This window comes from Arachis hypogaea, chromosome 5 (genome assembly GCF_003086295.3).
Source record: "Arachis hypogaea cultivar Tifrunner chromosome 5, arahy.Tifrunner.gnm2.J5K5, whole genome shotgun sequence".
NCBI lineage: Eukaryota > Viridiplantae > Streptophyta > Magnoliopsida > Fabales > Fabaceae > Arachis > Arachis hypogaea.
Window position 1 is genome coordinate 5,966,537 of NC_092040.1, and position 11,432 is coordinate 5,977,968.

Here is an 11,432-nt window from a genome sequence, read left to right on the forward strand (position 1 = left end):
ATATAAAATTTAATTTAATCTCTTTACAAATTTTATTTTGTTTTATTTTAAATATAAAATAATTTTTTTGTCCTTCCCTCTCATTGAGGCTAGTTCTGCCCATATATACATATATATATATATATATATATATATATATGAAAAAAGAAAAGTATAGGGTATCAACATATTATTTGCCAACTTATTGCCAACAATAATTAATTATCATATTTTAAACATATATATAAAGAGACACATTCAGAAAATATATCTATAAAGACACTTCTATTAAACACAATTATAAAAAAGACATTTTTATTAGACACATTTACAAAGACACTTCCATTAATACAATTATAAATAAAAGTTGGCAAAAGTTGGCAGAAATGCTATTGGTAACGTAGCGGGATTGTATGAAAAAACACTAATGTTGGGAATATACATGTAGAGATGCGAAAATGTTATCTTTCACATGTAGAGATGCAAATGTGTAATCTTTTCATATTGTTACATCCTAAAAATAAAAATAATTTCATTTCATGCTGTTGAATATGAGAGTCATTCTTGTTATCCGTATACATATAGACAATTAATATTTAGTCTAACATAATATTCATAATGTAATGTATGTTATATTTATTATATATAATATTCTTCAGTTATTTTATAGTAATTAAAAATATAAAAAATATGATAACTTTAAACTATTTTGTAGTGATTTTTATTTGTGTTACTAAACATTTTTAATGTAAATTTATTATGAGAAACAAGACACAAAAGAGAATACATACCACGTACATTAATAATAGTAGATAAGATATATGCAAGAAGCTTAGGTTTAATAATAATATTAAGCTTAGGGGGTAGTTTGGGTGTCTGGACCCCCATGGAGAAAAGAATGAGAGCCAGCTAAGAAGAGCACATATATTTATGGGGTGTGCATGAATACTTCAACTCTCCATCGATCTTCTCCTTTGGCAGAACAATATCTATCTCTATGTGCTCTCTCCTTGGTCCCCGCCTCCTTCTTTGTTCTTTCTGCTACCTATATACTACATCTCTCTCATCTCTCTTTATTTGTGCAGGTTCTGAATCCTGATCATCATCACTGCATGCCCTTCCTCTCTCTACTGTCACCGATATAGATGTTCAGATATCTCACAACCATGAATTCAGTGTCCGCTATTACTTCTTACATCTCCAAGTTTGTATCCCTCTTCTTATACACCTATATGGTAAGTGCATGCATTAATTACCGTTATTATGCTTGATTTTAACTACTGCCATCTCAATACGTAAACATATTTTTATGTAAAAATAATAATTAAATATTATTAAATAATTTAATATATATATTTAATTAAATTAATTTATATAGCATATATTCAAATTTATTTATATAAATAATTACCTTTAAATAAGTAAATAATTTGGATGATTTTTAATTATTACTAACCAAATAATTAAGCTAGAATATTTTTTGTCAAAGAAATTAAATGTAATTCTAATTTGGTGAGAATTCATATTTAATTATTTTCGTATGAAGTTAATAGTTAAAAATAAAATTATTAGATATCTGTTTTTAATATATTAAATTATTAAATTATTTAATAATTTTAAAATATTAATTTTATATAAAAATAACTGTTTTTATTTTATTAGTTTAATTAATAATGTGTATGGAATTAATTTTTGTTTTCTAAAAAAAGGGGGAGAAAAGAGATCTCTTTTTTAGAGAGGGTTATATTATTAGTAGTGTATTTGTATTATATTAGTGCATATTAATCGATTTTAATTTATTTATTAAATATAAAATTAATTAACTAAGATGATATCTTATACTTTAGTAAAACAAATTTGAATTTAAATTTTAAAATATTAAAAATATTTTTATAAATACATAATAAAGACATTGCAAATAATTACTTGTGTATTAAATATCTTTACATTTCCTATATATATATATTTATATGTAGGTGGTATAGCCTGATATGGTAGAGCTGAAATAATTATATATATATATATATATATATATATATATGAATGGAAAGAGCTAGTATCGGCCTAGGCGGCAAGTGAATGATAATTGTTTTAACAGAGAACGATAGATTAATGATGATTTCAATGTCAAAAAAAGAAATAATAAATAAAATAACTGGTCCAGATGAGATAATAAGTGGATGTAACGAATGTTATATGAGATGGAAAGAAAAGAGTGGGAACGGGAACGGGAAGAGGGATGGGTTAAAGAACGTTTTGTGGGAATGGTGGAAGAAAGAATTGAAGTGGGATTGAGGAATAGTCGTGGTCAGTGTTGTGGGCTCGGAAACCCAGTTACTCACTAATCAGTAATCATTGCCTCTCACTTATCTTCTTTTGCCATTGCATGCAACCAACCAACCCTGTCCTTGTCCCTATTCTCTCTTTTCCCTCCTCTAAACCAAATTGACTGTTCTTAACAGTGACACTTCCCGCACACACACACCCCCTAATTCCGAATATGACAATTCCCTTCCCCTTCCCCTTCTTCAATTCTTTTTCCATTCTCTCTCATTTATTCATTCATTATCGCCTTCCTTTCCCTTATTATTTATTTCTATCTCCACATGTGATCACCATCCAATTCAAACATGTATTATATTATATTTAATGAGCCATAAGAATATGGATTAGTTAACTCATCAATCTCAAATTTTAGTTCATGGGATAAGTATTGTTAATTTTATGAGGAAAAGTTGTTGCACTCCTATACATCTATCATTTTATATTCTTAGGCATAAGATTAGGTAAGTGAGGACATGGGGCATGAAATTAAATTATTGGCATGAGTCCTAATTTAACTTGATCTTATTGAATTCTTAAAGAATATTTTTTCTATGTTTTCAAATTTTCAAATTCAAGAATATTGATTAAATGACCAATGATCACCTTGATTAATTCTACGTTAATAAATAAAACTATCGACATATTATACTTAGGTAACATAATAATTTAACATAGGATAGAAGTATGGTCTGTATCTTTGAAAGAAAAAAAATTGAAAGACCAACATAATTTTTTTTTTGGCCAGCATTGTTAGCTAAAAACACTAATTTTTGCTGACCCTCTAACATTTTTTTTCTTTAAAATAATAAATACAAAATAACTAGAAAAATAAATTCACTACAACTAGCTAAAGAAAATAACCTACATGCATATATTTAATGGGTCAACCATTTAATGGATCACTAATTAACCACATATAAGGCCCAATAAACTAGGCCCAATTAGTATTGGCCCATCAGGAAAGCCCAAGAGAGAGACGTGAGTGGAGCTACGGAAGTGGAAGAACTGAACCCGTAACTGATTAACTGTAACAAGGAAAAAGGGAGGAAGAGGAAGAAGAAGAAGGAAGTAGGGTTTGCAGTGTCGATGGCTAAAGTGAAAGAGATACTTGGGGACCTACAGAGGGACTCTTTCGTGGAACTGCTCTCGAAACTCATCGGAGAATCAAAGTACGTGCAGAACAACCCCCCGGAGCTGATTCCAGAAGAAGACAGGGTGGTCAAGCACGTGCTCGACTCCCTCCTCCCCTTAAGCACCACCACCGGCGGCGGTCCCTTGATCCTTAACCATGTCACCTACTTCCCCGGCAGAGGCAACCTCATCGTCGAGTACCCCGGCACCTCCCCGGACAAAATCCTCTCCTTCGTTGGCTGCCACATGGATGTCGTCACCGCCAACCCCAACGATTGGGTACTCCTCTTCTCTTATTTCAATTTTGAACCATTGGTGTTAGGGTTTATTGATTTTTTTTTTTTTTACTTTGGTATGGGGATTCATTTCAGGATTTTGATCCGTTTACGTTGAGCATTGACGGGGATAAGCTTAGGGGTCGTGGAACCACTGATTGTTTGGGACACGTGGCACTTGTGACCGAGCTTTTCAGGAAGCTCGGGGAAACCAAGCCCAGTTTGAAATCGAGTGTTGTTGCTGTTTTCATAGCGAATGAAGAGAATTCTGCCATAACTGGAGTTGGTGTCGATGCTCTCGTTAAAGATGGCCTCCTTAACAAGCTTAAGAAAGGCCCACTGTAAGTTGTTATTATTATTATTATTATTTTTTCTTCAACAGTGGAACTTGAATTTGTCTCTGCTCCACTTATATACTTTGGTGCATCTGTTTGACTTTACTGTGTGTAGCTTTTTCCTTTTTTATTTATAATATATTCATTTTTCCAGGGTTTGATCTTTGGTGGTGGTTTTTGTCAGGTTTTGGATCGATACGGCTGATAAACAACCTTGTATAGGAACTGGTGGAATGATACCTTGGAAACTTCATGTCACCGGAAAACTCTTTCACAGTGGGTTAGCTCATAAAGTATGCTCTTCATTCATATAGTACTGCCTTCAACATTTCGCTCAGCTATGGCATTTTCTACTACTATTATTTTTATTTTGGTTTTCTTATTTGATGTGTATGATATATAATATTAATAAGTTAATAATGAAGTTCTAATTCTTGATTTTGTGAGAGATGTGCTATGTGTGTGTAAGTAAACATAATGGAAAAGTCTAGGGGGTCAGCAACTTTTGTATTTTTTGGCCAGCATTTAACCATCAAAACAAGAGAGAAGAAAATAGTTGTGCTTGGTTCTGTGACTGTCAATGTAGATTATAACCAATTCTGTAGTTGCTTTTGTCTTAGGCCTTACCCCTGCTGCTTGGCAACTTGACCAAGTATTGACCAATCAATACATTTTTTTTTAATTTTAAATGTTTTCTGTGACATCGACTCTTAAGCTTTATAATATTGTAAGTACTGAGTTGTAACTTGTTTATTATTTCATATTTGGTTTCTTGCAGGCTATAAATCCTCTGGAGCTAGCCATGGATGCTCTAAAGGAAATCCAGTCACGATTTTATGAAGACTTTCCACCACATCCACAGGAACAGATCTATGGGTTTGCCACCGCATCAACCATGAAACCAACCCAGTGGAGCTGTAAGTTTGTGGGATCAAATTATTACTTTAGTACTTCTTTTTTAATATAAGATCTTCAATATTCATGATTATATTTTCTACTGTAGATCCTGGAGGTGGAATCAACCAAATTCCAGGGGAATGTACTATTTCAGGAGATGTCAGGTTTATGCTCTAGGAAATTACAATCAATCTAGATTTTTCTTTTAGGAATGGTTTTGATATGACATTACTGATGTTTTTATTTTGTGTGTTGCAGGTTAACCCCATTTTACAAGTAAGCAACATCTTATAATATGGCCAAAGTTGTGCTCTTTTTGGAACTTTGGATTCAATTTTTTATTCTTCGTTTTACTAGTATATTGCATTTGCAAAGTAATTCCGTAAAGGGAGAAGAAAACATGTGAGAATCAGAGATTTCAATGATTTTTCAAGCATATCCTGTGGTCTAATACTTTGTTCAGTGTGAAGGATGTAGTGACAAAGCTGCAAGAATATGTGGACGACATTAATCTCAACATACATAAGCTAGAAACACGGGGTCCTGTTTCAAAATATGTCTTGCCTGATGATGACTTAAGGGGGAGGTTTGACTTATTTATCCTCCATTATATATAGCTATTAAGGTTTGGATCCCTTGATTTTTAATTTTCACGTATGTGTAGCTATTAAGGCTTCCTTTGCATTCTTCTACAGCCTTACTCTAACTTTTGATGAGGCAAATTCTGGAGTAGCTTGTGATCTTAATTCCAGAGGCTACCATGTTTTGTGCAAAGCAACTGAAGAAGTAGTTGGGCATGTGAAGCCTTACTCAATTACTGGAAGTTTGCCACTCATTCGGGAGCTACAGGTGATAATACATTCTCGTTGTTCGGCGAAAATTAAAAATCTTTTCTAGTTGTAGGCAGTTAGCACTCAGATTCCTTACTCGAACTCTTATTTTATCTGCCGTAGGATGAAGGTTTTGATGTCCAAACTGCTGGATATGGTATGGCCTTCCTAAGAACAAATTTATACACGTTGAATCTTGATAAGAAACAACTTACTCACTTGCGTTTCATGTTACTTTTAGGTCTAATGGCTACATACCATGCCCAGAATGAGTACTGCCTTTTTACGGATATGTCTCAAGGGTATCGAGTTTTTGCAAGCATCATCGCTCAGTTAGAGGAAGATTGAGACTACTAGTTGAACTTCATTCTAGCATTCCACGACCTATGAATATGTCATTGCAGCTAAAGCTGAAGACCTTAAGTGACTCTATGTATTCATTTTATTGTATGAAGTAGTAGTTTGGTGGTATTGATTTCTACACTAGTCTTACGAAAATAGTTGACTTAATACGCTATTATCTAAGTTACATGTTGTTATATACTATTACTAATAGATATTTTCTTTTCCTTTTTGGGTGATATATGATGCTCCATGTGAGAAATTGTTCAATTAAAATTTTCTGTTTTATCTACCCAAAATAAATTCCTTTTCTTTATGAAGAATCTTATGTAACATTGTTTAGATGCTTATCTATTTACCTACTTTCTTTTGCGTTTACAGCTTGACTTTTTTTTTTTTTGGTCGGTGGATTGGACAACTCCCAATCCTAGGTACCCCAAATGGATTGGACAACTCCCAATCCTAAGTACACAATACACCCACACACTTCTTACACACTTACCACATTTTCTTTCTGATTGCAACCGGTCAGATTTGAACCTGCGACTTTTAGGGTGAAGAAGGGGAGATATACCATGTGAGCTAAGGCTCATTGGCACAGCTTGACTTTTAACCTGTCCTAACTTGTATGTCTTTTTTTGTCTCTTACTTAGCCCAGTCAACATTAGGTAAAGCCATAAAGGATATATACTACCCCACTACGTCACATGGTGAATTATTCACCCCATGATAGCTAGTGGTTCAAATAAAATGTTTCATGGATAATTTAAATGGAACAGTAAATGTGCTATTTGTTTCACCAAACATTTTCTCCCATTTTATTGGAAAACATTCATAACTGGAAAATTTTTGTAATCAGAACTTTTGCTTATTCTGTATGTAAGAGATCTCAACTAACATAATTATACAACTTTCCTTTACAAGATTAACAACTCTAATACATATACAATTTTTCACCAAGCTGCGTCAGCCATGGATGGTATTTCAAAATCTACTTGGAATATCTTTCTTCTGATTTGAGCTGTTGGATTCTTTGCCGTAGTCTACGCCGGTGGTCATGAATTTTCCAAAGGCCATGTCCCAATATAACCGTTGAGTATATGCCATGTGTGATAATGGGAGCTAGAATGTTATTTGTCTGTCACATAACCATTGCCAATTAGTTTATCCTTGAAAATCTTACACAAAACAGAAAAATATTTTCAAAAGATTATATAAAATGTAAAGCTAAGAAGTTTACTTGAATCCATTCAAAACCCAAGTAGAGGGCAAGAAGTCCTTCAAGAAGAGGGGAATATATCTTTTTCATTTGGCGTTTCTCATACCATGCTGCAAACCGAAAGCAGACAGTGCAATCAGACTCATGAAACAGATATAATAAGTAGAAACTGCTTAATCAATGACAAGTATAGTAGATATTATATTATAGAGAAACTTTACAAGTTTATGACTTTATTCCACCACTTTCTGAACCAAATGAAACTTTGTTCAATCTATGAATCTATGAACTGATTCTAATGCTTTGTTGCAGGGATAAGTAATTGAACCTTCAAACAGCTTTTTCAAATCTTGACGGCCCGAGCGAGATTGCAAAACAGGTGCCACAACATAAGTGGGATCTGAAAGAAGTAAACAAATAAGCAAGAGAACGTTAAGCAAGCTTAAAAACAAAATAAGTCAATACAAAGGGAAACCATGTTGAAGGGCAATAAGAAGAGAACCTTTGGGCGAGGCAGCCACATAATAGAGAGAACCAGTAAGAACAGCTGTGAGTACAGCTGCAAACGCTTGCGCAAAAGGTACAAACGGAGGCAATACCCCTGTCTACAATTTTGAAAATAAATCACCATTAAGCCACTGGAATGAAAACTTTTGCTTTAGATACTTGTAATAAGTAGCCCTTGTCAGATGGTATAACTGAAAAAGGAATAGTAAACATACCAAGGATGCCATTCCTTGCACATCTGAGATAAGATTACTGCCTCGTAAAAATATGTCAGCCAACGCTCCCTGGAGAATTGCAGTGAAAGATTGTTAATCCCTGATCTATAGCATTCGAGGAAGAAAACAAGATTCTGGAGGCTACAGTTTTCTTCTTTCATTCAATTTTAGAGTGAAGTTTTCAACAGGAAATTGTTGCCGTTGAAGTTTTTTGCCCATTTTAGTCATCATTAAGTTGAATATCAAATGGATACAAGCATCAAATCCAATGTTAAACTTAGAAGTAAGCCGGTCCATTAGAATGAAAGTTTACCAGTCAACGTAACCAGATTTTTCATATTGAAATATCTGAAAACCTTGCTTAGTTAGTTATGAAATCGATCTAGTGAAGGAAGATTCATAGAACACAAAACTAGTCACATGGTAGATATACTATCGTCTTTGAAAATTGAAACTGCTTATACAGATCTGCAAAGGTGATGTTCTTTCGTGTTAACCACAACATCCCATCCAATTGATCCAAATAACCATTTAGGGAGGATTATAGATGGCTCAAATCCAAAATCCATGTTTCATTGTTACTAAATTCAAATACTATCGAAAATTATTTCTTGTCTGAGACCATGGAAACAAGGTACAGAAGCTCCTGAACAAACCTGAACTGCAGCCCTGTAGAAGAGTTCCTCTCCCACTGAACTTGCAGCAACCATCAATATAAACTGCAAATTAGAACCAACAAAATCATTCTTTGTTCTCAATCACAGCACTAGATCTAGACAATTCAGTATTTCAAAGAAAGCAGGTCATGGTGAATTACCTGCCAAGGGGACATCCCATAGAAAAAGCTCCAGAGTTCTTCATCCTCTACATCTCTGATTGCTCGGGCATGGGGTGATAGTTTCACAACTTCATCCTACCGAAAAAATGAAAACATGCCAGTTCATTCATTTCGACTTGAACAAGCTAAAGCACAAGCAAAAGAGCACAACAACCTTATCAACATGGTGTAAATGGACCAACTTACATCAAGTATAAACAGAAGAGCCATAATTGGAGGAGCCGCATATCCAAGCCCTTCCAAGATTGCATCTAATGATAGATGGAAACCTCCGAGAGAGTCAATTCCTGTGATCGAGCATATAAAACTCCCAGCAACAGCCATGGCACCATAGATCCCTGAAACAGAAAACGTAATGGGGAAAAATAAAAACTTTATTATGTGAAAGAGTACACACAAGCAGCAACATAAAGCAGAAACTTTTACTTCCTTTATGGAACAACAAACAAATTTCAAGTCTAGCATTACCACAAGCAATGCAATTATTCCTTTCATCTAAAGAACTTCCAAAAAGGGTAGCTCCAAAGTTTGCAACTTTATTTCAAAAAAAAAACAAAAAGGGTAATCATTGTCGTGGCAAGAAGAAAACTGACCGATCCCATAGCTTAGTCTAACAACAGCACCAATCTTTTCCCAAACGGGGAAGTCAGCGTCGTTGAAACCGCGGTTGAATGTGGTAACCTCCATGGCCGGGTTGGTGAACCCTCCGCCCCGAGTCTTCCCGTCATCGATGGTGTCACCGGTTCTCTCCGCCGAGGCCTTAACGCATCGAACGGAGAGCCTAGTCGGAGCTTCCAAGAAAGATGCCCTCTTCTTCCTGGGAAGCTGAAATTCACATATCTTGGAAGATGAACAGTGTGCTAGTGCAGCTGGAAGCGATGAAGTTGAAGGGTTGGGAATCAGTGTCAGAGAAAGCTCCATTCACAACCAACCAATAAAAAAAAAAAAAAAGAAAAAAGACTTTGATGAGTTTGTTTAACTCAGAAAGAAGAGAAAGCAGCAGAGAAAAAGATGTCGTTTTTCTTCATCGAATGGAAGTGATTAATGGCTGCCTACGAGATTTTGAGTAAATGAGTTAATGTGTGGTGGTGGGTGGGGGGTCGTGGCGTCTGAGACAGAGGTGGTGGAAGTGAAGAAAGAGTTGTCAACTAGGCTTGGAGTTTCGGATATTTGATGAGAATATCCATTCATCCAATCACTATCTGACACGTGGAGATAATGTTCTTGTTAGCATACGTATGGTTATGCCACTCCTTCTTAATCACTCTGTGTGTAAGTACAAAATAGTGAAAATACAATCCAACATTCCATTATCAATCAAACACAACCCTCTTTTGACTTAGGATTACGGCCACAAAATTCTAATTAGAAATTATAAATTTGGAAATTTTGAAACCTACTGATAATAAGCTCAGGTGGCTAATAAGATCCTTGATTGGACAGCAACTGAATTTCAGTCACATATATGTAATCATCTCGAAAGTTTTTCACTTTTTATGGAAAATTGAGAAACTGCATATAATCTTCTTGGTAAAACTATGTTACTATTACTGATTAGGATGAATTATTAGTTCTCGTTGTATGTAAACTTTATCATTTATAAAATGCATAGTACTAATCTTGTTGACTGAAAACGATAATAAGCATATTTATTTCTATATTAAATTGACTAAATTCAAGTGAATTATATAATAAAGATCTAAATTTATAGATTTTTTTATGGAATAAAAAATTAAAAAAATAGGACTTATACTTTTAATAATAATAAAATAATTAAAAATAATTATAAAAAAATTATACTCTCTATAATTTATACAACTTCAATTTATATAATAAAGTATCCCATTCATTAAATATAGCAGTTTTTAATTTATTGAATATTAGACCGTGTCAAGATCTAATAAAATTGCTTGCCACAATTTCAAGATTCTAAAATTTTGAACATTTTTATGATATTTACAATTGTGACTATTAATTTTTATAAAAAGAAAAATCGTTGTTAGTGATTTTTATTTTAAAAAATATAAAAATTATATTAAAAAATGAGTAGCCACGATTCTTATTTTTAAAAAATTCAAATATTATAAAAAAAATCATAACAGAAGTGCATCATGGTGCTCACCATTCCTGCGGTAAATTATTAGAATAAACCAATTGAAATTCAAAATTATTCCGATCCTCTAAAATAAAAATAGCTACTTGAATGTCCTAAGATTTATTTTTTTATAAATCGAATTTATTAAATTCTATTTACAGAAATCAATACTAAATCGAATTTATAGATTTGAATTGCATGCAAATTGACATATACGGATATACCTATAAATCAAAATAAATAGCTTCCGTTTATATTTGCTAATAAATCGAATCTATTTCATTCTATTTATACATGTAAATAGATAACTAAGGTAAATCGAAGCCAATAATTTTAATTTAGTATAGTGATTTAATTCGAAGTTATTAGTTGTGTTTATTAAATATAATTATTATTTTTAGTTCTTATTAAAAATTATTTTTAGTTTAATTTATCAAAAATAAA

The 11,432-nt window shown here is 33.2% G+C and overlaps 2 protein-coding genes across 3 annotated transcripts; one reads left to right on the forward strand and one right to left on the reverse strand.

Annotated features, from left to right (window-relative positions):
• Positions 1-867: 867 nt before the first annotated feature.
• On the forward strand, positions 868-6,355 carry LOC112800436 (acetylornithine deacetylase-like). Its single transcript, XM_025842706.2, has 10 exons — positions 868-3,714; positions 3,807-4,051; positions 4,230-4,338; positions 4,824-4,962; positions 5,049-5,106; positions 5,201-5,218; positions 5,406-5,528; positions 5,638-5,791; positions 5,896-5,929; positions 6,014-6,355. Exons 1-10 carry the CDS (start codon positions 3,391-3,393, stop codon positions 6,118-6,120), a joined length of 1,311 nt encoding a protein of 436 aa, XP_025698491.1. The 5' UTR covers positions 868-3,390; the 3' UTR covers positions 6,121-6,355.
• A 549-nt stretch (positions 6,356-6,904) lies between these two features.
• Positions 6,905-10,330, reverse strand: LOC112800437 (uncharacterized). Of its 2 annotated transcripts, none has more exons than XR_011881755.1 (9): positions 9,487-10,122; positions 9,080-9,231; positions 8,873-8,968; positions 8,712-8,774; positions 8,056-8,124; positions 7,836-7,938; positions 7,555-7,733; positions 7,355-7,443; positions 6,905-7,252 (listed from the first exon to the last, which is right to left on the reverse strand). XR_011881755.1 is itself a non-coding variant. In XM_025842707.2 (9 exons), the coding sequence occupies exons 1-9, from the start codon at positions 9,812-9,814 to the stop codon at positions 7,106-7,108; spliced, it is 1,119 nt and encodes a 372-aa protein (XP_025698492.1). In that variant the 5' UTR covers positions 9,815-10,330; the 3' UTR covers positions 6,905-7,105. The 2 variants fall into 2 exon arrangements, 1 of the variants encoding a protein (XP_025698492.1); XM_025842707.2 differs by having other exon boundaries at positions 7,662-7,733; positions 9,487-10,330.
• Between the last annotated feature and the right edge of the window lie 1,102 nt (positions 10,331-11,432).